This window comes from Melanerpes formicivorus, unplaced genomic scaffold, assembly GCF_026170545.1.
Source record: "Melanerpes formicivorus ecotype bairdi unplaced genomic scaffold, bMelFor1.0.p_v2 SCAF_43, whole genome shotgun sequence".
Classification (NCBI taxonomy): domain Eukaryota; kingdom Metazoa; phylum Chordata; class Aves; order Piciformes; family Picidae; genus Melanerpes; species Melanerpes formicivorus.
This window is the reverse complement of record NW_027142395.1, coordinates 5,243,286-5,269,968: the sequence shown is the minus strand read 5'-3', so window position 1 is coordinate 5,269,968 and position 26,683 is coordinate 5,243,286. Positions and strand designations below refer to the sequence as shown.

The 26,683-nt window shown below is 44.1% G+C and overlaps 1 protein-coding gene across 5 annotated transcripts in view; it reads right to left on the bottom strand.

The window, feature by feature from the left end:
- The window catches only part of EPAS1 (endothelial PAS domain protein 1), a 95,434-nt gene that overhangs the window by 51,227 nt on the left and 17,524 nt on the right, over positions 1-26,683 (bottom strand). For 3 of the 5 annotated variants that reach the window (XM_068158886.1, XM_068158887.1, XM_068158888.1), the window contains exon 1: positions 362-435. The exons of the other annotated variants lie outside the window; for them this stretch is intronic. In XM_068158886.1, the coding sequence (XP_068014987.1) occupies positions 362-420 (59 nt within the window). In that variant the 5' untranslated portion in view covers positions 421-435. Of the gene's footprint in view, positions 1-361; positions 436-26,683 lie in introns of those variants that run through there. 5 annotated transcript variants of the gene reach the window in all.

The window sequence follows — 26,683 nt, the reverse complement described above, 5'->3', positions numbered from 1 at the left end:
ACTTCAGCTGAGCAATAGTCTTCCTGACCCTGGGAAGCAGCTGGGAAAAACTCTGGGATAGCCAGCACAGAAGGACTGTGCTCCTGCCACTGCCCTGCCTGGGAGTTTACATGCAGGCATATAGCATCACTTGTAAGTCTAAAGTAAGGTTAGGCATCCACACAACCCTCCTAAACTCAGCAGACAGGGATTGACCTGGGGTTTTGATCCCATTTCCACTGATTGTAACCATGCACCTTCTTCGCAATCCCAATCCTACCAGTACTTAATCCCCACCAATAATCCTGTCTACCACTTCTACGCATACATCTTCCTGGTCCTTCTGACATGCAGTTACCCATCCAAAGCCCTTGGTACCCACTCAGCTGGTGACAGTGCCAGGTGGTCAGCTTCAGCGATCTTCCCTTCTGTCAAGGACATCAGTGGCTTTCTTTAAGTTAATGGAGGGGACTTGCCGAGATACAATCTTCTGCTCAGTGTTTCACCGATCTCAAGTCCATGTGGGTCGATACTTCCGTTGTGTACACACACATTTGCTTAAGACTAGGCAGCCCAGTAGTTGCATTGAAATATACTCCCACTTTGTAGGCTCCAGATAACAGAAGCTCTTCCAGAAATTGTAATCTGCACCTTGCACAAAAATACCTTTTACGTAATCCTTGGGCCTTCACTCATACACACGTAATGCATGACACACTCGTACAATGCTTTGAAATACACAGTTCAGACTGACTTGCTTCAGTTTACTTCATGATTTTGATGACCCTTGGACTTTGCTTGAAACTGCTGTGTATGCAAGCTAGTAAAACAACAAGCATATTACTTTACATCCAATGGCTGCTTATTAAAGGTTTCTAGCTCCGGCACTTTACAGGTCAAGAATCGACAGTTAATTAAGCTGTCATTTGAAATGTCTGTAGTAAATGCTCATTTCAAATGGTTTAGAGTTAAAAGTCTCAAATGCTGGCTTGCAGAACAAGAAAAATACATTCTAAGGATGCAAAGATAAGAAAATATTTTACAGCAGAGATAAATGAAAAAAGATCAAGCACATAACATGCCTATATATATATCAAAAAAGAAAAACACATTTTAAACCTGTACAAACTCAATGAAAGTATCTATATTAACAGCTAACAACTAAAAATTAATTTCAAAATAGCAAATCCATTTTTTGCCGTGTGTTTTTATTTTATCTTCCACTCACCACTAGGTGATTTGTGAACCAGGATAATATCTAAAAGAGCATTTTGCTGACCATAGGGCACTCCACAGCTATCTCAGAACCACACTGCTTGACAGCCCCAAAGATGTGCTTGCACAGACACCAAGCAACCAGCGGTCATGCTTACTTAGCCTTAACATTCCTTTTAAAAGTTTTTGCAATCATTCTACCTGACAAGCAGTTTATTCTGGATGGCATGCTGTGCTTTTGAAAGCCTCCTCTGTTAAAGTAATAGAAGTGACCAGCAGTAAACAAAAACTGCTACAAACAACTATTTACTCGCTCACCAGAAACCCACAGAGGGTGCCAAAGAGATCCTCCCTTATAACTCTTTTCAGTGAAAATAATTATTTCTAAAGTCTGAGAAGATACCAGATGCCCAAGTTCAGCACAGCAGCAAGAGCAATAGACAGGGGAAGGATACAGATTTATTCTTGGACAGAGAGGGAAAAAAAAACAAACCAAACACTTGAAAGTACGTGGAGTACTCATGTCAGGGAAGTGCTACAGTAGTGTTGCTGCACATTGGGATGTGGTACCCAGTACACAGACATACAAATACAAATGAGGCCAAAATGGGGAATTTGTTAATAGAGGAAATGAGACTTCGAAGGTAACAAGAAAAGCTATTAGCAGAAAAGACTATTACAAAAATACGGAAATTAAAAGCTTTCCACCCTTCCTTTAAAGCTGCCCTAACTCATAGTAACTCACCAGCAACTGCTTGGTTTAATTGGGGGATTTCTTGCATTGCTGTTCATACTCAATAAATAACAAATCACTGTTAGTTCAGTAAACCTTGGCACCTACTACCATATCAATATGTGACACGATCCTTTCCTCCAAGTTTAAAGCCAATGATAAGAGGCAGAACAATGAGAAACAGGAGTCTCTCAGGGACAGGGAGGGAAGAGTTTGTGATATGGGCAGGGAACTCATTTCCATTTTCCTTAGGCCTTTACAAAGGATTCTTGGATAGTATGATTAGAGCTTTCAGTGTCTTTTAGCCTATTTATGGTTCACTAAGTCCATGCCATCATAGGACCACCACGGCTGACAGTGACACAGCCCAGGAATATGTTTTACTGAATGAGGAACACATCAGCTCTTTAGATAGCATAATTCCTCATGAACTCCAATGTCTGAAGTTCTGATGATACCTTTAATCTTAATACAAATCCAGAACAGCTTAATTATTTTCTTTATTCTCATGACCATTCCTGGCATTTTTTTTCTGCAAAAAGGTGGTACTAATTCAAATGCTTATACCACTAGCATCCTCTTTTTTTGGTATCACTATCTGTATATAGTGCAGCTACTACACCTGCAATTTTAACTATCATTGTGAATATCAAAGTTGTCATAGTAAGTAAACGGTACTTTGGGAGTTCAATGTTGAAAACCTTACTGAGGCTTCAGGAGCACTTACTTTTTTTTTTACAGCGTCTAGGCTCACAGTATGTCACCAGAGTCTGATAATTTTAATCACAATAAGCAAAACAATGTCTACAGGATTTATGTTCTACCATTTTTAATCTAGTTTTATGAGTATCTTGAACCAGAAAGGTAAGTATTAGGATTTCAACAGCCATTAAACTGGTCCTGGATTATTTTACAGTGCTGTGAGCGCATCCTGTTCTGCGCTGGCCATGCCAGCACAAGTCTACTATCTCAGAGGATGTGGCAAACACATAGCTTCTGGAGTAAGGCACAGCCCCATGGAACCATGGCATGCAGAAAACGTCAGGCTGCTGTTTGATCAGCAGTTAGAACAGATAGAGGCATTGCCTTTATGCCTTTTCAACCCATTCCCAGGACTGGGGATAGATGGCATAGAGACTTTTCTTGTCGCTCAGTTTTCAGGCAGAGCAGTTTCCCACTTCATGCCACTGTGTGCATAGCAAGCCACAGAAAGAGTCAGGACAGTGCTGGTCACAGAAAGAGTCAGGACAGCTCTGGATCACCCTTGTAAAGCTGCTGCAGCTCACACTTAAAGCAGATTAGTCTTCTCATATGAAAACAAAATTTGGAGAAAAGGAGCCCAGCACATGGTCAAATCTCAAGAGAAGCAAAACGTCATTTAAATTGTGTCTTTCCTTCCCAGACTGGTTTTGCACTGCTCTGCTCCATCAAGATACAGGATCATGGATTCCTTCCCTGTGGCAATCAACTCTCTGATAGCAGCCAAGACACAGCAAGCTTCAGAGATAACCTACAGACTTGAAAAGCCCACCACCAAACCCACTAAACAATACAACAAAAAGGATTGTTTCAATGTTGACCAAAACTAAATTTGCTTTAAAAATCAGCAAAATTTTTGGTGGTGAACCATCCTGCTTTTCTCCGTAGTTTCCACTTGCATGTGCTAGAGTCCCTGCAGCACAACTGGAGCAGGAATCACATCACTGCAGCAGAGATAAGGTTATGACAATGGACAACCTAAGATCTCTATCAATGATTTGTGTTTGAGAGATTACAGACCCTTTCATCTCATGGCATTACCTGTAATAATCAGTCAATTTTTGACAGCTAATCTAGAGGTCCATACATATTGTTGTTCAGAAGCTCAGCAGGTATTGCCAAGATCTATTTTCAGATAACTCAACTATTTACCTACACTAAAAAACACATACCAAAGGTTGTGCTTTATCTCTTCACCAGCAGGTTAAAGCTAGAGGTGAAGAAAGTGCAATTTGTAGGCTGAGGGGGCCTCCAGAAGTTGAAATCAAAAATTAGTCTCATTTCTTCAGATGGGGGCACTAACCACAGCCCAGCTCACAACTAGCATTTTTTATCAAGATGGCACACAGGTAATGAGGACACCTTTCAATTAGGCTTAATTTCAAGCCTAATGGACAAACATTGCCATCACGTGACTTTACTCTCAGTAGAACATGCAGCAACACTTCAGCCTCAAACCCACTCAGCCGTAAATGGTTGAGAGTCATGCTGAACATTGTCGGCAAATCCTGAGTTTTAGCAGAGTCTTAACCCTCAGGCACTACCCATTGACCACTGAAAGTAAAAACCCTGGCACACTGGTGGGCTCAGATCAAAATCCCACAACATTTTATCTCATCACACTGGCACATTTGCTGACAGGTTCTCACAAGGGGCCTTTGTGGGCAGGAACAATGAGAGGTGCACACAGCACAGGAAAATGGGTGGTGACCATCAAGGGCTAGAAAAAAGCCTCTTTCAAAGGAAGGTCTTTGAAAAGATTCGTTACACCCCACCCAGCTATTTTCATTACAGTATTTCAGTACATAAGAAAAACACAGAGAAAATAAACAGCACACCCTTCAATATGTTGTAGGTTCTCCAGCCTTTGAAAAGAGATCAACAAACCACAAAGATGCAGAAACCTTCACCAAATGAAGCCATGCAAGAGGGCTGCAAGCATCCACCAAAACTGCCCCCACAATCTTTGTACTCTCATGCATCTCCAGGATCTCCATGTAAGCCAATACAATTAGACATCTTTATTTCGAGCAATCAAACTTTATACCTGTATTGCCTGGTAAATAAATGATAATTAGCATTTATAGGGATCCTAAAGTAAATATATTGCCACAATTAAATAGAATGCTATATAAGTTAATGACCCTCAATAATGCATTTCAGCATTTTTTTTCTAATTTTGCCAACTAAAACAGTAGCTGGAACTAATAAAATGTTTTGACTTAAACCAGCTGCAAGACAGAAAATGAATAAAGAGAAATAAAGCAAATCCATAATTAAATGAGTCCCTTAAATCAGCAGTTATTTGAAGGCTGGAGGCCAATCTTTGAAAGTATGGAGGCCATGCCTTCACACAGGCTTGCCTTCATCACAGTTGGTGAGGTGGCCAACAGGGCAAAGCTCAAGTGGGTAAAGAAAGCCCATGCCTTGGAAACACAAAAAGAGCACCTCCTTCTCCTAAGGCTTTGGGATGCTCTGTGATGACACTCTCTATAGCACCCTTACTTCCATGTTCAGTAAATTAAGACAGCAGAGCGTCTAACAAGGGAAATTTGGCCACTTAGTTTCACTTTGTTCCAAGCACAGTGTCTCTGCATGGATGCTCTGAAGACTGCAGTGGTGTCATGGACCAGTTTGAAATGAAATTGTTTTGTCCCCTTTAGAGAATGCTTGTAACAATCATTAAAACAACTCTGTGACATTGCCTGTTATTAAGCCATGCCTTGCCCTTCCTAAGTGTTGACTCTTCCAGAAATACAGTTAGGAAAACAGCTATTGCAATAAAATCTCCATTAAATTATGCTGACCCTTCTTTACTCTTAACATGTACTTGGTTATGATGGAAGTTACAGGTTTTGCCCTGTCTATCTCTTGGTGACTTGTAGCCATTCACAGTAAGAAGATGGATGTGCACAAAGGCAGGTTAAACAGCTATTTCTTTGGCAAGGAGGCAATAATAATTCTTGGAACAACAATACAGGCCCTCTAAATTTTGATCATTCCATGTAACACAGTTTCCTCCACTTCCTGCAACAATGATCAAGTGCAGATCCTGAGAGGCAGGCTACATCTTTGTCCTTTAGAGTGTGAGTTTTGTCTACACAAACATCCTGGGACAGAGCTCATTCGTAGTTCCTCCATTCTTTTCAGGAGCTCTTCTATACAGTAGCTCTTTAATTGTCATTCTGCTCTTAGTTATGTCATCAAGTAAACTGGAATAGTGATAAATTTACATGCTGTGCTTTTAATCTCTCATTAGTATTCAAGTCTGTTATTAATTTAAGTCTCACAATCACAGAACCAACCAGGTTGGAAGAGACTTCCAATATCATCAAGTCCAACCCATTGCCAAACTGTAACTAATCAAGTAGACCATGGCACTAAGTGCCTAATCCAGTCTTTTCTTAAACACCTCCAGGGACTTTGACCCAACCCAACTTCCTGGGCATTCCAAAGGCCAATCTCTCTTTCTGTGAAGAATTTCTTTCTAAGATCAAGCCTAAAATCTTCCCCCTGTGCAGCTTGAGACTGTGTCCCCTTGTTCTGGTGCTGGTTGCCTGGAAGAAGAGACCAAACCCCACCTGGCTACAACCTCCCTTCAGGGAGTTGTAGACAGCAAAACGGCCTCTCCCTCCCATCTCGTCTCCCCTCCCCTCCCCTCCTCTCCCCTCCCCTCCCCTCCCCTCTCCTCTCCTCTCCTCTCCTCTCCTCTCCTCTCCTCTCCTCTCCTCTCCTCTCCTCGCCTCTCCTCTCCTCGCCTCGCCTCGCCTCTCCTCTCCTCTCCTCTCCTCTCCTCTCCTCTCCTCTCCTCTCCTCTCCGAACCTCTCCTCTCCGAACCTCTCCTCTCCGAACCTCTCCTCTCCGAACCTCTCCTCTCCTCTCCGAACCTCTCCTCGCCTCTCCTCTCCGAACCTCTCCTCGCCTCTCCTCTCTGAACCTCTCCTCGCCTCTCCTCGACTCTCCTCTCCGAACCTCTCCTCTCCTCTCCTCGCCTCTCCTCTCCGAACCTCTCCTCTCCTCTCCAAATCTCTCCTCTTCTCTCCTCTCCTCTCCGAACCTCTCCTCTCCGAACCTCTCCTCTCCGAACCTCTCCTCTCCTCTCCTCTCCAAACCTCTCCTCTTCTCTCCTCTCCTCTCCTCTCCTCTCCTCTCCGAACCTCTCCTCTCCGAACCTCTCCTCTCCGAACCTCTCCTCTCCTCTCCGAACCTCTCCTCTCCTCTCCGAACCTCTCCTCTCCAAACCTCTCCTCTCCTCTCCAAACCTCTCCTCTTCTCTCCGAACCTCTCCGAACCTCTCCGAACCTCTCCTCTCCGAACCTCTCCTCTCTTCTCCGAACCTCTCCTCTCCGAACCTCTCCTCTCCCCATCCCTCTCCTCTCCTCTCATAGGTGTGCCAACCCAATGGCATTTTGACTTTCAGCCTCTTACATTCTGAAAAATCTCCTGCGCAGCAGGTTGCATCACTGGTATGTTCTGTGGCCATTTTGGTTTGAAAGCTGATCGGAACTGGCGCTTCAGGACTGCTCCGCTTGAATTGTGAGCTTTCTGCTCATCTTTTCACCTTCCTTTTGGGGTTTTGCAGGTCTGGAGGACTCCCAGTAGGCAGGGGGATCCAGCAGGATTGTGCTCTCACAAGCCTGCGCAGGAACGGGAGCGTGACGTCAGCTGCGGGAGGTTTAAATCCCGCCTGGGCTGTGCACGCAGCACCATTTTGGTTCAAGAGACTTTCAGCTGATTTAATTTTTTTTTTTTTTAATAAATAAATAATTATTACTTTTTTCTCAACCAAACATTGAACCATGGTTGTTACTCAGATGAAGAGTAGAAAAACTGCATCTACCCAGACAGAGTTGCTTCATCAGCATACTGGAGTCCAGGCTGCCAGCTGCAGAGAATGCTTCAGCCTGGCACTTGGGATAGAGGGGGTAGGAGAGAACACCTGTGTCAGGTGTGACCAGGTGAACCTTCTCCTTAGTCAGGTGGCAGAGCTGAAGGATGAAGTGGTCAAGCTGAAGGAGGAGGTCTAGGCTGAGGTCAATAAGGGAAAGCGAAAGGGAGTTAGATCTGTGGGAGAAGGCTCTGCAGATCTCCCCTGCTGAGGGAAGGGTCCCTGGAAATGGCAAGGGATGGATACAGGTTCCTGCCAGGGGTGGTAAGAGAAATCCATCCCAGCCCTCTCCTCCTTTTCTGCTGCCCTTGCATAATAAGTATGAGCCCTTTAACCTGCCAGGTATCTGCTGGGAACTTAATTCAGCAGAGAGGAGGCAGTCCAGAAGATTCCTGGAGTGCATGGAGGACTGCTTCCTGATGCAGCTGTTAAGCGAGCCTACCAGGGGTCAGGCTCTGCTTGACCTGCTGTTCTCCAATAGAGAAGGGCCGGTGGGAGATGTGATCGTGGGAGGCTGCCTAGGGTGCAGTGACCACGAGATAGTGAAGTTTTCAATATGCAGGGAGATAGGGAGGAGCACCAACAGAACCTTCACCTTGGACTTCCGAAGGGCAAACTTCAGCCTGTTTAAGAAAATTATTTGTAAAGAGGAGCTCTTGAAGGCACAGGAACTGGCAGTTTCCACGTGCCGAAAGATGAGCCAGCGGGGAGGGCAACCGGCCTGGATGACCAAGCAGCTCCTGGCGGATCTAAGGGGAAAAAAGAGGCTGTATCACCTTTGGAAGGAGGGGAAGGCTTCTTGAGGTATGTTTAAGGAAGCTGTTAGATTATGTAGGAAAAAAATTAGAGAGGCAAAGGCCCAGCTGGAACTGAAGCTGGCCACCTCTGTGAAAGATAATAAAAAGCATTTTTACAAATACATTAACATTAAAAAGAAGGGCAAGAAGAACCTGCACTCCTTATTGGACCTGGAGGGGAACACTGTGACTGAAGATGAGGAAAAGGCTGAGGTCCTGAACACCTTCTTTGCCTCAATGTTTAACAGCAAGGCAGGAGTTCAGGTCAAGTGGCCTCCTGAGCTGGGTCAGGGAGCAGTGTAATGCCCCAGAAATCCATGAGGAATTAGTTCGGGACCTGCTGAGCCACTTGGACACTCACAAGTCCGTGGGACCTGATGGGATCCATCCTAGGGTGCTGAGAGAGCTGGCAGATGAGCTGGCCAAGCCGCTCCCCATCATTTTCCTCCAGTCCTGGCTCACCGGTGAGGTCCCAGATGACTGGAAACTGGCCAATGTGGTCCCCATCCATAAGAAGGGTGGGATGGAGTCCAATGGGATGGCATTCAACAAGTCCAGGTGCCAGGTGCTGCACTCTGGCCACAGCAACCCCATGCAGAGCTACAGGCTGGGGTCAGAGTGGTTGGAGAGCTGCCAAACAGAGAGGGACCTGGGGGTGTTGATTGACAGCTGCCTAAACATGAGAGCAGTGTGCCCAGGTGGCCAAGAAGGCCAATGGCATCCTGGCCTGCATTAGGAATAGTGTGGCCAGCAGGAGCAGGGAGGTCATTTTGCCACTGTACTCTGCATTGGTTAGGCCGCACCTTGAGTACTGTGTCCAGTTCTGGGCCCCTCAGTTTAGGAAGGACATCAAGACACTTGAACGTGTTGAGAGAAGGGCAACAGGGCTGGTGAGAGGCCTTGAGCACAAGCCCTATGAGAAGAGGATGAGGGAGCTGGGATTGTTTAGCCTGGAGAAGAGGAGGCTCAGGGGTGACCTCATTGCCCTCTCTACAACTACCTGCAGGGAGATTGTAGCCAGGAAGGGGTTGGTCTCTTCTCCCAGGCAAGCAGCACCAGAACAAGGGGACACAGTCTCAAGCTGCACCAGGGGAAATTTAGGCTCAAGGTGAGGAGAAAGTTCTTCACCGAGAGAGTCATTGGTCATTGGAATGGGCTTCCCAGGGAGGTAGTAGAGTTGCCCTCCCTCGAGGTGTTCAAGAGGGGATTGGACGTGGCACTTGGTGCCATGGTCTAGTCATGAGGTTTGTGGTGACAGGTTGGACTCAATCTTTGAGGTCTCTTCCAACCTTTGTGATACTGTGATACTGTGAAACAAGGTGCAAATTCAAAACAAACATTTAACATGAGAAAACTTCAGGTTAAGTAGGAAAGAATGACAAACTGGAGTCTGGCCAGAGGGGAGAGGGAGGACAGAGAAACAAGCAAGGTAAACTACAGGGATTGGGGAGAAACAAAATCCCCCCCACAAACCTCTCCACTCCCCTGCCTTAGCTACCAGAAAATAGTGTTTGCATGTACTCTGGTGAATGCTGTCTCCTTCTGCCCTAAGCATGTACCAGCCATAGTATATCCTTATTTAGGTGCTCTCATAATTACACTATCACACAACTTTTCCAGGCATGAGCACATCTACAGATGAGTTGCTCTGAACAGTAAGAATCAAAGGGTGGCTACAGGAGGCAGCTGCAAAGCCTCTTGCTGTGTGACATCTGCTTAGCAGTTATATATGAAGGACACAATGCCATGGAGTGTATCCTCCAGTTTACGGTTGACTCAAAACAGCTATATAAAGCCAGTCTCGAAACATGTCTTTCTTATGTGCTTGGGAAGATCTTGAAGGTCTCTTCCAACCTGGTTTATTATTCTATTATTCCATTTCCTGAAGTGTTACAATTCCTCACACGGCAACAAAATTACTGGGAAAAACACCCTTGATATGGGGAGTGGAATGGCCCATGCCTGACCCATCAGACTCCAATCCAGGGCAAGGAGACAGTGCTGGCACTCATACACACATGGAACCCAAGCACATGAAAGACAGCCCAACTCCACTGAAACTCCTTCCAAACAGTGGTATCTATGGCACAAAGGACTACACAGTAGGGGCACAACACAGTCCAAGATGAAGGGCTAGCCTGCAACACTACAAAGGCAGAAGTCTCCCATCTCCAAGTCCTGCTATGGGATATCACATCACACCTGGCCCTGGGACCAACTCTCACCTCACCACATTAACTTAAATGGAATTATCCTGACTTGCATGAATGGAGATCAGAACACAGCTCTTCAAAATAAGTTTTATTTTATGTTTATTGGCATTGACACAAGACAAAAAAACAGGAAATACTTTGCTCTCGGATTCTCCTGGGACATACCATGCTCCCTACAGCAGACCAGCTACTGGTAGGCAGTGACTATTTGGCATGGGAAGGAGCATCCAAATTTCTGTGTAAGTTCTATTACTTGGCTACCAAGATGTGAATAAAAATTTTAAAAACCAAAGTAGGTAGAAACAGTTCTGGAGGCAGCTGAAACAGAATAAGGGAGCTGCATGGGGAAAGCTCTACAAGCTTATTACAAAACCCACCAAAAGTTTCACATAATTCTATAGACCAAGGAAGAGTGAGTGCTTAGCCAGTCTGTGACACAGAATTTGCAGTGTCTCAATAGACTTCTGTTTCAGGATCAAAGAATAAAATTATTGAGTAACATTTGAAATGGATATAATCTAAAAGAAGGCAAGAAGGGCTACTAACAGACCTTCACTGAATGATATTCTGTACCACACAGAGGCCTTAGGCATGGAGAGAACTGGAAACCCAGATTTTTATCAAATCATCTCTGGAGGAAGTAGATAACAGAATTCAGAAAATAGGAGAAAGATTTGGGAGTGCTGTCACCAGATTTAGGGAAAGGAAAGGGAAAGCAGACAACCAAACCAAACCAAAAAACAAACAAAAAAAAAAAACTAACAAACAACCCATGGGTATAGAGAAACTTCAAGAGTATGGAAAATTTGCAGACCTAGAATTAGATAAATAGAGAAGTGAAGAACTTTTCACCCTAGGTGTCTTGCTTCACACAGGGTAAAACGTGCAAATGTGGCTGAAATACAGGAACATCTGGACTCTGTTAAATCCCAGTTATGCAAACAGTGATCATCTTAATTAACCAAGCTTTGAGAAGAGTCAGAAGGACAAAGATTAATCCTGTTTAACTTCATGAATAACACTTTTAAGAACAAAAGCACCCAGCCCGCTCAGAAGCTTCATCAGCTTGATGTATCACTACTTAGTAGATGAGAAATGGTCTTAAAGGAGCCACTTCTCATCCCCACAGGGGTACTGTAAAGAAGAAAAATGATTGCATAAAAGCTTTGCAGAAAGGATAAAATACCCTGTGTTAAGCAGTACCTTCATATAAACCTACATGACTATAACCGGGAGGTCATTCTGCCCCTGTACACTGCACTGGTTAGGCCACACCTCGAGTAGTGTCCAGTTCTGGGCCCCTCAGTTTAGGAAGGGTGTTGACTTGCTGGAATGAGTCCAGAGAAGGGCAACAAAGTTGGTGAGGAGTTTGGAACACAAGCCCTATGAGGAGAGACTGAGGGAGCTGGGGTTGCTTAGCCTGGAGAAGAGGAGACTCAGGGGTGACCTTATTGCTCTCTACAACTACCTGAAGGGAAGTTGTAGACAGGCGGAGGTTGGTCTCTTCTCCCAGGCAGCCAGTACCAGAACAAGAGGACACAGTCTCACACTGCGCCAGGGGAGGTTTAGGTTGGATGTTAGGAAGAAGTTCTATACAGAGAGAGTGATTGCCCATTGGAATGGGCTGCCCGGGGAGGTGGTGGAATCACCATCATTGGAGGTGTTCAGGAGGAGACTAGATAGGGTGCTTGGTGCCATGGGTTAGTTGTTTAGGTGGGTTGGATTGCTTGATGGGTTGGACACGATGATCTTGAAAGTCTCTTCCAACCTGGTCTATTCTATTCTATTCTATTCTATGCTATGCTATGCTATGCTATTCTGATAACCTGTGAAAATACCACTCAGTTCTTAAAAAAAAAAAAAAAAAATAAATCTAGAATAAATCTTAAACCAAGATCTACTTTCTGCTTGCTCAAATATTTTTCTCCATAGTGCTGTCCACTAACTTGCACAGTCCTCATCCATGTGGAGCTCCCATGACTCTTTGCTCAGTGAGCACATGGTTAGTACTTGCACATTCAAGATAACTCCCAGCCTTTCCCAGAAGGTACCTGGTCTCCTGGTCTCCTAATGAGAACAGCTCTTCCTGGGAGCAGAGATCATTTCATTTAGTGAAAAGCCTTTTGCACTGCCTTTTCCAGTTTTTACCTGAATAAACTTCTTTTAATGACTGTCTGTCCAAACATCTCAGGTCTTCCATGCTTTATCACTGATCTGGCTGCCCACCTAAACTGGCTAATTTTCTAGCATGCTTCTGACACATCACAAGCCAAGAGGTGTCAAGCACTTGTAACCTCCTCTCTGAAGACAGAAAGTTTAAACCAATAGTTTTGCAGTCTATACCTCTACTTCACCCTGTCACAAGGGAATAGGGGACCATTTTCTGCAGTGAAATTGTTTTGATAAACATCTATTTGTATCTACAAGTATGTATGTAAACATGACAAACATGCTGGCCTTGTTTTCTAAATAGTTTTGCTACTCCACATTGCTTTCTGATGTTTTTGTTAACCCATATGTAAACATGGTGCCAACACATGACACTGCTTTGCTATCCAGCTATGGCAGTATGGCTTTGGTGTTACTCAAAGTTTTCCATCATTGAAGGAACTAGATTGTGTATCACAACCCTGTCTGTTGTTTGCTACTCTAGACCTGCCACCACACTTTGAGGTTATTGCCATAAATTTTGTGTTATATCAGTAAACTAAATTATAGGTTTTCTTCCAACATGGCATTGCAATATTCCATTATATTGATAACTAATTATTATGCCACGGAATGCACCTTTGAGGGCAGCTTTCACTTATTTAACAGTATTGCAAAAGAAGAACTTAATTATCTGTTCTGCTATAAACACATTTTTAATAGCACACTTTATTTCTAAACACTTTGAAGCTGCAGAAGGAAAGCTCAAAAGTATTATAACATTATAGATTTTTAACAATAAATAGTAAAGCATGTCAGAACAACGACCCACATCACTTACAAGATTAACACAAAGGGTTCTGTCAGATGAAAAGCACTTAAGAAAGTTCATACATGTGGTATTTTCTCCAACACTACACATGAAAAAAACCAATGCACAACACGATATTGAATCAGAAAAGGACTTGCTTGAGCAGCAGCAGTAAGATTGTGTGCTCTAGGTAATTTGATGCACAGCCACACACATGAAAACCACTTCCACAGCTTTCAAGGTGCTCTTGTCTTTATTTTTTGGGGGCAATGAGCAGGACTTCATGTGCCTTCCCAGAATGCCTGGACCAACAAGTCCTGGGCTTCCCAAGCACTACAGCCCTTGCAGGCACACAGCTAAACAGCAATTGGCAGCAATAGCTGGAGAAGGAGCACTGAAGAAAGAGCAGGTTTTTTGAAGGATGGTCAGAGGCAAACCATTTAGGAATGTCAGAGGGTAACTGCCCTTGACATTTGCAAGCTGGCAAGCACTGTACAGAAGCATCCAGACTGCAAACATAGAATACTTTTAGGTACTGCAAGCTAAAGTTTTGTGTGGTTATTCCCTATTTAGTCATTCACAATGGAATGTCTTTAAATAAATATTTTTATGAACTACAAATGTACCAATGAGCATGTCCAGCCTTTATAAGAAACCAATCATCCTTCAAGTACCCTTTGGTTAATGTTTTACCTTGGATGCTGGATTCCCATCATAAAAATAGTCTGAATTCCAAGCATTTAAAAAATGATCACTAAAATTCAAGAATGATAAGGAAGGTTTACAAGGGAACTATGAGATTTAAATGTTAGTGCATGTGTGTGCATATGTTGCATACATTAGAATCATTATGATTGTGCACACACAAACACACAGGTCTCCTGATTGTACATTTGCCACGTTAACTTTTTTGTAAGCAGCTCTGACATGACTTCAAACTTCTCTGTCTTAAGGCTTAAAAAATTAAATAAGTACATAAAAGATGATGACAAAGACGTACATAAAAGAAAGCATGAGCGTCACCTAAACACAACTCCAAGAACGAAGACTTTCCAGTAAATATTGTGTAACTCATGGTAACGTTTACAAGAGTTACCAGCTTCGTACTTAAAACTGTATTCTTGATTTTATCATTAGCAGATACATTCCTCAAGTTGAGATGGATAAAATGATATTGATAACTACACTTAAACTATATACACGCTTTGACTTGGCAATACCACAGTACAGAAAAAGAAGTAAAGAAAACCTAAATAGTAGTTGTCCCTCAGAAAGTCACCCCTGCTGGGATTTAGCATATCCACAACTTTTGCTCTAAGCATCTTCTGAAAAGATCCTTCTTATAATGGGAAGGAGAAGAAAACAATAAAAATGAAAGGACAAAAGTAGATTGCAAGCACTAGCAAATATTATCCATTTAAACCGCTAATGGCAAGCTCTGCTGCTATATTTTTATCATTGCTTTTCTGAAAATTACTTTTATCAGTGATCATTTAGCTTTTATTTCATTATCTGGCACAGCAGACAAAAGGAAAACAGTTTTGTTTTACAGCAGCTCCAGCACTTTCTCTATCCATTAACACTGACAAAGGTAAATTAAAGCTCTTAGACCACACTTGCAGCATGTGTGGTACTGAAACCTTGGTATCTAACCAATATGTATTTCTAAAGGAGAACAGAGTGCATGATAATGTTTTATACTCTCCACACAGTGAATGAAAGCCTTCATACGTTCATACTTTGTATTTTTCCCCCATTCAGTTCTACCTGCCTCCAAAAACATCTCAGGGCAATGGAGGAGAATCAGTATTTTAAACAACGAAATTACTACGTTTCAGTCATCTGAAGGGTGAATAGCACTCTCCTTACTTGAGTTTTCTTATAGACCACAAACCCACAGAGAAGTTGTGTTTGATTAAAAATTTAAATATGCATAAAGAGCTCTTGGAGAATGTTACGTTGTCCCAATGTTCTTCCTTATCCTGCTTTAAGGCACGTTTTCAGCTATTCTACTTAGATCAGTAGAGGTAAACAGATTGCTTTCTAACTTTCATCTAAACCAATAAACTTATTTATAGAAGCTAATTTAACTACACAGCTGTTCTGGGCAAAGAGTTGCTTTTCTTTTAAAGCCTTAGTATAATGGATTTGATTACAAACAATTTTGCACAAAAAAAAACCCAAAATATTATGAACTGCTTTAAAACTGCAACTAATACATGAGTAATAGCCATTCTCCTAAGAAAATTATTTCTGTTCTTGCATGAAATATCCTTTCAACTTCGCTTAACAAAAAAGATCCTATCAGAAAAACAAAATTTCAAAGTCTGAAATGACAGATGTTCTGCTTTTGCTTCAAAGACTATCATTAAAAACCAGTTGAGATAGGTTTAAATCATTATAGAGACCACATGAAAGTTTTCTCAAATGCAACAAATAGTATCATTCCAAATTGTTCACTCTCAAATTGCCACCACAACCCAAGCATAAACATTTATTAACATAAAATACAAAACTAAAAGCTAGATACAAAGTATTTCAAAGAATCTTCTACTTCGTAGAAGCAAAATGAAAGAGTTCTCCCTAACATAATTTCTTTAATTCAGTTTTGTGACAGATTACACACTGACACTATCAAATGCCATTTCATTTTCTAATAAAAGCTTTATTTTCCTTAGAATAAAAGGGGTTTCAGCCTAAGATAAATATAGGCTAGTTTTTATCACCCTTCAGCAACTACAAGCAAATTACCAATTACAAGCAAATTTTATTGCTAGGGCAGGTCACATTGATGAAAATAGATTAATATTAAAGCACATGGAAATTTAGAAGAGCAAGAAAATACTTCTGGGACTAACACCAAGGCAATTTCAAACCACAAACATGAAGAAAATGTAATCATTTCTTTACAAGCAGCCATGGCTACAGGGCTCCCAAAGTAATGATAAAAATGAAGTCACAAAAGAACTTTTACTGAGATGAAGGAGGAGGAAGAACATGGTAGTTGAATATTTTAACCAGCTTTCCACAGATGAGTAGAAATCAAGCTCTTATGATGCTTCCCTTTCATAACCCCCTACAGAGGTCAAAGGCTGAAGCTTTCCCAGCAATTCACTGTTCATAAACACTAAAAGTTCCCTAAATTTAGTTTATACATAACAAAAACAGTGCTGTGGCCGTTTACATCCTCTATGGTCCCACTAGTATTGAACAGGGCATAAGCAGGACAGGCAAAGGCGTATCTCCACATTTTCAATTAGTTTCTTTACGCATGCTTGCAAAAGTTAGTGTTTCTTGCACTTTTAAAAACATCCTGTCAAAGGATGACAAAACAAATGCTTTATTGCAAGCATTCAGACATCTTGTCATGACTAGTGCAACTTTTCCTAATGTATTAAAATGATTAGTGATCTGATATTAAGCATTACAAAAGGACTTGGGGGTGCTCACATTTGTTATTTTCTTCTGAGTAGAGGTCCAATGAATAATTTAAGTAATTTGAGACTGTGAGCTGCTCTGCAAGCTGGACTGGAGGAGCAAGTTCAACACCCTACAGCTAAGCTGGGAGAATCCTGGGGATGTACAGTTGGTGGGAACTTGGCTACTCTGCCAAAGCTGAAGCCTTTGGCTCTTACTCCAGACATGCATGCTATTCCATGTCCACAATTTATCTTAAAACAACAGCAGAAACATTGCTAGGAGCGGGAGGGATGTTTAATGAATAGAATAGAATAGAATAGAATAGAATAGAATAGAATAGAATAGAATAGAATAGAATAGAATAGAATAGAATAGGACATGGTTGCAAGAGACCTTCAAGATCATCGTGTCCAACCAATCCAACCCACCTAATCAACTAAACCATGCAACCAAGCACCCTATCTAGTCTCCTCCTGAACACCTCCGGTGATGGTGACTCCACCACCTGCTCGGGCAGCCCATTCCAACGGGCAATCACTCTCTCTGGATAGAACTACTTCCTAACCTCCCCTGGCACAGCCTGAGACTGTGTCCTCTTGTTCTGGTACTGGCTGCATGGGAGAAGAGACCAACCTCTGCCTGTCTACAACCTCCTTTCAGGTAGTTGTAGAGAGCAATAAGGTCACCCCTGAGTCTCCTCTTCTCCAGGCTGAGCAATCCCAGCTCCCTCAGCCTCTCCTCATAGGGCTTGTGTTCCAAGCCCCTCACCAACTTTGTTGCCCTTCTCTGGACTCGTTCCAGCAACTCAACATCCCTCCTAAACTGAGGGGCCCAGAACTGGACACAGGACTCGAGGTGTGGCCTAACCAGTGCAGTGTACAGGGGTAGAATGACCTCCCTGCTCCTGCTGGCCACACTGTTCCTGATGCATGCCAGCATGTCATTGGCCCTTTTGGCTGCATGGGCACACTGCAGGCTCATGCTCAGCCTACCATCAACCAGCACCCCCAGGTCCCTCTCCGTTTGGCAGCTCTCCAGCCACTCTGACCCCAGCCTGTAGAACTGCATGGGGTTGCTGTGGCCAATGTGCTGAACCCGGCACTTGGATGTGTTCAATCTCATGCCGTTGGATTCTGTCCATCTGTCCAGTCTGTCGAGGTCCCTCTGCAAAGCCTCTCTAACCCCCAGCAGATCAACTCCTGCCCCCAGCTTGGTATGGTCAGCATTTACTGATGATTGACTCAATGCCCTCATCCAGATAATCAATAAAGATGTTAAAGAGCACAGGGCCCAGCACTGATCCCTGGGGCACACCACTACTGACTGGCTGCCAGCTGGATGTGGCACCATTCACCACCACTCTCTGGGCTCCAGCCAGTTCCTAACCGATCGTAGCGTGCTGCCATCCAAGCCATGGGCTGATAGCTTGGCCAGGAGTTTGCTGTGGGGGACGGTGCCAAAAGCCTTAACAGCAAGGCAGGAGTTCAGGTCAAGTGGCCTCCTGAGCTGGGTCAGGGAGCAGTGTAATGCCCCAGAAATCCATGAGGAATTGTTTCGGGACCTGCTGAGCCACTTGGACACTCACAAGTCCATGGGACCTGATGGGATCCATCCTAGGGTGCTGAGAGAGCTGGCAGATGAGCTGGCCAAGCCGCTCTCCATCATTTTCCTCCAGTCCTGGCTCACCGGTGAGGTCCCAGATGACTGGAAACTGGCCAATGTGGTCCCCATCCAAAAGAAAGGTCAGATGGAGGAACCTGGAAACTACAGGCCAGTCAGCCTGACCTCAGTGCAAGGGAAAATGATGGAGCAGATTATCCTGGTGGCAATCACTGCGCACCTGAAGGATGGCCAAGGGCTCAGGTCCAGCCAAGATGCATTTAGGAGGGGCAGGTCCTGCCTCTCCAACCTGATCTCCTTCTATGATCAGGTGACCCGTCTGGTGGACATGGGGAGGCCTGTGGATGTGGTCTACCTGGAATTCAGCAAGGCCTTTGATACCGTCCCCCCCAGCAAACTGCTGGTTAAGCTGTCAGCTCGAGGCTTGGATCGCAACACTCTGTGCTGGGTTAGGAACTGGCTGGAGGGCCAAGCCCAGAGAGTGGTGGTGAATGGTGCCACATCCAGATGGCGGCCAGTCAGTAGTGGTGTGTCCCAGGGATCAGTGCTGGGCCCCATCCTCTTCAACATCTTCATTGATGATCTGGATGAGGGGATTGAGTCAGTCATCAGCAAATTTGCAGATGACACCAAGTTAGGAGCAGATGTTGGCCAGTTAGAGGGTTGAAGGGCTCTGAAGAGGGACCTCGATCAACTAGACAGATGGGCAGAGTCCAATGGGATGGCATTCAACAAGTCCAAGTGCCGGGTGCTGCACTTTGGCCACAGCAACCGCATGCAGAGCCACAGGCTGGGGTCAGAGTGGCTGGAGAGCTGCCAAACAGAGAGGGACCTGGGGGTGCTGATTGACAGCCACCTAAACATGAGCCAGCAGTGTGCCCAGGTGGCCAACAAGGCCAATGGCATCCTGGCCTGCATTAGGAATAGTGTGGCCAGCAGAAGCAGGGAACACAGGGGACACAGTCTCAAGCTGCACCAGGGGAAGGTTAGGCTCGAGGTGAGGAGAAAGTTCTTCACCGAGAGAGTCATTGGTCATTGGAATGGGCTGCCTGGGGAGGTGGTGGAGTCACCATCTCTCAAGGTGTTCAAGAGGAGATTGGATGTGGCACATGGTGCCATAGTCTAGTCATGACGTTTGTGGTGACAGGTTGGACTCGATGATCCTCGAGGTCTCTTCCAACCTTAGCAATACTGTGATACTGTGATACTGTGAACAATGCTGTTCCACATACTGTACAGTGTAACCTGGATCTGTGAAGCATCAAAGGGCCTGAGGACACAAGTCTCTTGATTTGTTACCAAGTATTTCACTACATTGTTCGAACAGTGGCAAACAAATGAGAGCATCAGTTTTTAAGCAATGAGAAAGCAGTTCAGTAATTACTGTGAAAGTTAACAAACAGGGTCCCCATAATCCTTGTAAAAATCTGTTTGTTCGTAATGCCTATTCAATTCCTAACATAAGACTTTCAGAGAGCTCTAAATGCTGTTTCTCTGCCTTCCAAGGCTGTAACTCTGCAACCTACTGATGCTCCAGTTTATCAGGAAATGATGCTAGCCTTGGTTAGTATTTTATCTCTATAATACCCCAGTGTTAGGCCAAGGCTAGAGCTGTGCTAAGGGGATGTAAAATGTGCTTTGCAGTGAAAAACTAACATGCAATTTGGAGAAAAGCTGGAATAATTTGCATTGAATAATTATGGTTGTTAGTATTAAAAATTAATTTCTTGCAAAACAAGCAAAGCAGAAGCAACAAAAACACTTATTCCATAAATGCCCTTACTAGCCATCAGACTAGAAGCTGATTCATGCACACATTAAAAATAAATGGGGATGTCTGCTTGAAAAGCACATATTGCCACTGAACTCAGCTGAAGAAATTCTTCCTGAAAATTCACGTAGAGTGAAAGTAAAGCTGGTTTACCCCATTTTCAACCCTTTCTACCCCCAGCATATCCTTGACTACAGAGGAATACACAGGAAGAGTGCCGGTGGGGCAGGTGAGAGGTTGATGAGGTCCAGCATCTTCCCATCAGCCCATTTTGATCAGCAGACAACGTGCCCTACATAAGTGTACAAAAGGCAGAGTAATGCTTCCCCTAAAATATTCTCCATGCATTTGTCCATAGATCTTCATAGAAGCACTGTCCCCAAGTTAAACCTCTAGTGGCTGCAGATACTTCTGATGACTGAAGTCCAGCATATATGCACGCCTCAGCAAAACCCTTTGAAACTACAAGATGTGGTAGGCCAGCATGACACTCAAGAGCTGAAACTGCTCTTCAAGCTTTCTGTGCAGCTCACAGTCCTGTCCTACCAGCCCTCCCATCTAACAGGTAACTTGCAACAGTCTCCTCAGAAGAAAATTATGCTGGTGAACAGGGTTCCACAGAAAGAACTGAGCCCCCTTGCTCTTTCCCAGCCCTCAGGCAGCATTAGTGCTGCATATGCCATCTCCACCCAAAAGACAACTTCACCTAGCCTGCAGGAGAGCTAGCACCAACAAAAGTGTACTTCTTATGCTCTAGTAAAATGTCCACTACATTATGATTTTCTTTGCCACGACTTCAAAAATTACTTACTGAAAGAAATAAAATTTTAAAATCTGTGCCTCCTTCTCCTGTTTAGAGAAAACAAAGTGTGAAAACTACAAGATGTCATCATTCTTTCTTGGCCTTTTTCTTGTTGACATTTCAAAAAAGTGCATTTTCTATCTGTGCTCGTGCCCCCCCCACCCCCCCATCATTCCCTAATGCTTTCAAAACCACAAACAAAATCCAATGCACCATAAGCAACAGTAATATTTACTATTAATTATCGATGACGGACATTGGAGTCAATACAGCTGACCAATATGATCGAGTATTGTTCCTTTATTGTTCCAGTATTGCAGGCCTATGGTGCAGGCCTATGGTGCGAGTATAGCGCAGTAAAGCATAGAAGAAGAAGGAAAAGGAAAGGCAGAAGTGCGTAGCAAGGGAACTTCTACAACTTATATAAACTCGGAGAGCATTGTTGGCATAGCTTCATTGGGTCCCTATGAGTGACCACACATTGCACTATTATAGATTATTGGTCCAACTACTAATGACACACAAGGTTTGTTGATGCAGGTGCATGTCCTGTTGTCCCAAGATAACTTTCTGTGTTCATAGCTAGCAGTGCCCTGCTTTAGTTACATGCTGCAGTCACAGCACTGTTTTGCTAAACTGCTAGCTGGCTCTGCACTTATGCTGAGCATGGCCTACCGCCATGTCAGGCTCTAGGCCTGCACTGCCAGATTGCTCACACTGCTCGTCGCTGGCATTGCCACAATTAATTTCTGCTTGATCTGACAACCAGAGAGCTTTTCAGTTTTCTACTTTGTGGCATAGCTAAGATTGCACTTCCTCACCACAGCATACACTGGAGCTTAATGTTGGTTTTAGAGTTCTTTCATTTTGGTTTTCCAAACTGCATCCATTTAAGCTTTTTAAGCATACTTAAACATACAGATGTACTAATTATTATTATTATTAGATCTGTCCTCAAAGAGGCTACATATGCAGAATCACTCTACTTCAGAGGGTAAACGAAGACATTCCACAACTGCCTAGGTCCTTAGTACTTAGTGAGACCATATTTTATAGTATACAATAACAATTGTTATTACACACCTACAGCATTCCCTTGTGTGCACAGCTCCCTAATGACAGCATGCAAGTCACAGTACTGCATGAACTGTAGTGAGTTTTGTGGTAATGTTACAAGCTTGGCTTTTCCTGCTAACAGATTACAGCCTCTGGGCAAGATTCATTAAATAAATTATGAAAATGGAATAAAATAAAGTAAATATCAGCAACTCTTTATCAACTGTGATACTCAGACGAGGAGTACCTAAATAAAGGAGTAGGGCTCATTCCCCTCTGCACAGCACCCATGAAGAGGTTTACATGTATTTATTTGCCAGCTGCAGAATGCACTTCATGAAAAAAGCTCTAATGCACGTAAGCACCGTGTTTTCAGTTATGACTTTACACAGTCTCTTCCTTAGATAAGTTTATTCTTGCTCCTTCAAAAGATCAGTCTGAGAAACACTGAGCAAGATATTCAGTTTCAGGAAAGGGCAGGCAAGCAGGACTGAAAGCACTGAGTGTTAGTTAGGCAAACTGCTCCCTTCTGCCCTTATCTGTGAGCACAGGCATTCTAAAAGTGCGTATCTGCCCTAACACATCTTTCAAAGGAGAGCAGTATCTCACCGCACCAAAACACGAGTGACGGAGGTTGCTGTACCCCTCTGAGATATCTATCACTCCTCTCCTGCATTGAAACATGTGGACTGGAAATCAGCATCCTTAGAATGAGCTTGCTTGAAGCTCAAGATGTGGCCCCATACTCAGACACACAAGCAACACAGGGTGTTCCTCAGCTTCAAAAGTAGATTACCAAGTACAACTACACACTTGTTTACTCAACTGAAGTCCATATTTAGATATGTATACAAGTGCAGAATCTTCAGCTGTTTATTCAGACAAAACTTCCACTGAATGCAGCAGGTACATGGCTGTCTATGCAGATGAGAATCCTAAACCTTCTGCAGCATCCATTTGCACATTTGTAAATAATTAAAGAAAAAAGAAAAGCAAAACAGAAAAGCAGGAAGAACATGTCCATGCAACTCTGACACGTGGCTATGTTTGGATTCAGAGAGCAAATGTGCTTATAACATTTCCAGTCCATGTACTAAGTAAGGCTCAGCCCATCCATTTTGAACATGACTATTCAAACTGCTTCCACTTAGAAAGGAAATTCCTCTTTATTGATCATAAAGTGTGTTCTCTATCAGGTTAAGACATGCTCAGCCCAGCACCCTTTGTAGTTCTTACGCTTATTCCTTAATCTTAGGGCCAACCCCGCATTAGCCTACTTCTACTATGCAATTCATATTTGCATAGCTTATCCAGGACTCCAAACCCATCAATGAGAAGCAAGCTTGGTACTGGCACATAAAGTGGCTTCTCCATCAGTGGCAAAAGCATTTAGAGGTGAACTGGGTTTATTTGGCATCCATACTGCTAGCGCTGTACAGTAAAGCCATACTAGGAACTCTGATTTTGCATCCATCTGTCAAAAACAGTTTATTTAATACATACCCCCCAGAAGTGCTGGTAATCACAACACTGTAAAATAATCTGCTGGATGCTGATAGTATCACCACTGTATTACTTCAACAATTCTCCAAGCATTGTATTACCTAGACTGACCTTATTAACATGTTCATCGTAAGAATACAAGGTAACAAAACACTCTGAAATGACCAGAAAAGCTGCCTCATAGCACAAAATAACCAGTAGAAGGTCATCGTGAGTGCAATTACACAGCACTTACAGGATGGCCAAGAGATTAGGCCCAAACCAGCAAGGATTTAGAAAGAGCAGGTCCTGCCTCACCAACCTGATCTCCTTCTATGCCCAGGTGACTACCTCGTGGATGTAGGGCAGGCTGTGGATGTAGTCTGCCTGGACTTCAGCAAGGCTTTTGACACCATCCTCCACAGCAAATTCTTGGCCAAGCTGTCAGCCTCTGGCTTGGACAGCAGCACTCTGAGCTGGGTTAGGAACTGGCTGGAGGCTGAGCCCAGAGAGTGGTGATGAATGGTGCCACATCCAGCTGGAAGCCAGGCACTAATGGTGTCCCCCAGGGATGAGTGCTGGGCCCCATCCTGTTCAAAATCTTTATTGATGACAGAGGTTCGGAGACGAGAGGTTCGGAGAGGGTCAGAGAAGAGAAGAGAAGAGAAGAGAAGAGAAGAGAAGAGAAGAGAAGAGAAGAGAAGAGAAGAGAAGAGAAGAGAAGAGAAGAGAAGAGAAGAGAAGAGAAGAGAAGAGAAGAGAAGAGAAGAGAAGAGAGAGAGAAGAGAAGAGAAGAGAAGAGAAGAGAGAGAAGAGAAGAGAAGAGAAGAGAATAAACCAGGTTAGAAGAGACCTTCAAGATCATCATGTCCAATCTATCATCCAACACCACCTAATCAACTAAACCATGCAACCAAGCACCCTATCAAGTCTCCTCCTGAGCACCTCCAGTGATGGTGACTCCACCACCTGCTCGGGTGGCCTATTCCAATGGGCAATCACTTTCTCTGTGTAGAACTTCCTCCTACCTCCAGCCTAAACCTCCCCTGGTGCAGCTTGAGACTGTGTCCTCTTGTTCTGGTGCTGGTTGCCTGGGAGAAGAGACCAACCTCTGCCTACCATCTAGACAAGTGGATTGAGTCCATTATCAGTAAATTTGGAGATGACACCAAGCTGGGGGCAGGACTTGATCTGTTAGAGGGTAGGAGAGCTCTGCAGAGGGACCTTGGTAGGCTGGACAGATGGGCAGAGTCCAAGGGCATGAGATTTAACACATCTAAGTGCCAGGTTCAACACACTGACCACAACAACCCCATGCAGTGTGTTACAGTTTGAGCTGGGTGCCCCCCTGCAATGTTCACTTCCTGTGTCCAGAAGTCCAGCCCAGAGGGGTGGACACAGGAAATTATGTAGTATTTCATACCACAATCCTTTGCACCACTATATGATCCAGTGCGGAGTCTAGCACATTCTCTTTTCTTCCTCCTCCGTCAGCCGGTAACTGGGGAGATGTCTCCTGGCTTTGGGCCTGGCTAGGCCCAAGGCCGAGGGGGGGATGGGCAGTCTCAGATCTGGCCAGCTGAGACTAGCCTAGCAGTGGGAGGGGGAAGAAGGAGCCCTGGGGGCCTCGGGTGTACCCTCAGGTGGGGATGGGATCTCTCTGGGTCTGTTTTGGGATTTTTCTTTATCACTGTGCTTTTGATTTTCTGTAAATGTTCACTGCTTTCTATTTAAACTTTCCATCACTTTTGCAATCCGTTTGTCTGAGTGTTTATTGTTGCCAGGGGTGGGGAAGGGGGCTGCCTCAACCCAGCACACAGTGCTACAGACTGGGGTCAGAGTGGCTGGAGAGCAGCCAGGCAGAAAAGGTCCTGGGGGTACTGGTTGATAGTAGGCTGAACATGAGCCAGCAGTGTGCCAAGGTGGCCAAGAAGGCCAACGGCATCCTGGCCTGGATCATCAATAGTGTGGCCAGCAGGAGCAGGGAAGTCATTGTGCACCTGTGCTCAGCACTGGTTAGGCCACACCTTGAGTCCTGTGTCCAGTTCTGGGCTCCTCAGTTTAGGAAAGATGTTGAGTTGCTGGAAGGTGTCCAGAGAAGGGCAACAAAGCTGGGGAGGGGTTTGGAGCACAGCCCTGTGAGGCGAGGCTGAGGGAGCTGGGGTTGCTTAGCCTGGAGAAGAGGAGGCTCAGGGGAGACCTTCTTGCTCTCTACAACTCCCTGAAGGGAGGGGGTAGCCAGGTGGGGGTTGGTCTCTTCTCTCAGGCAACCAGCACCACAACAAGAGGACACAGTCTCAAGCTGCACCAAGGGAGATTTAGGCTCATGGTGAGGAAGAAATTCTTCCCAGAAAGAGAGATTGGCCATTGGGATGTGCTGCCCAGGGAGGTGGTGGAGTCACCATCACTGGAAGTGTTTAAGAAGAGACTGGATGAGGCACTTGGTGCCATGGTTGAGTTGATCAGATGGTGTTGGGTGAATGGGTTGGACTTGATGATCTCCAAGGTCTTTTCCAACCTGTTTAATTCTAGTCTAGTCTCCAGTCTAGTCTAGTCTAGTCTCTAGTTCAAAAACTGCACCTAAAAAAGGGGTCCTAAAAAAAGTTACATTAGACAAGAATGTCTCTGAAAATGAGTTACAGAGAATGTTCTGCAACTACACACAGTGTTCTATGCATAAATACATGTAAAAACAAGCATTTGAGAAATAAGCTGTATAAAATGAAGTTACAACAGCAGCTTCATACAGTTACAAACTGCTATGAAATTCACTTTCAAAACATACAAACAAATAACCCAGGCTAATAGCTGGTAAATGGTAATAAATACAGTTACTTCAACAGCAGTGTAAAATTACTGTATATTTCAACAGTAGACACTTGCAGACACTGTATGGAAGCATTAAAAATCAGCAGAATGCAAAGACTATTCCCTGAATACTTTGACTTACTACCCTTGTCTGTAAATTAATACTCTGGATACCTGCTG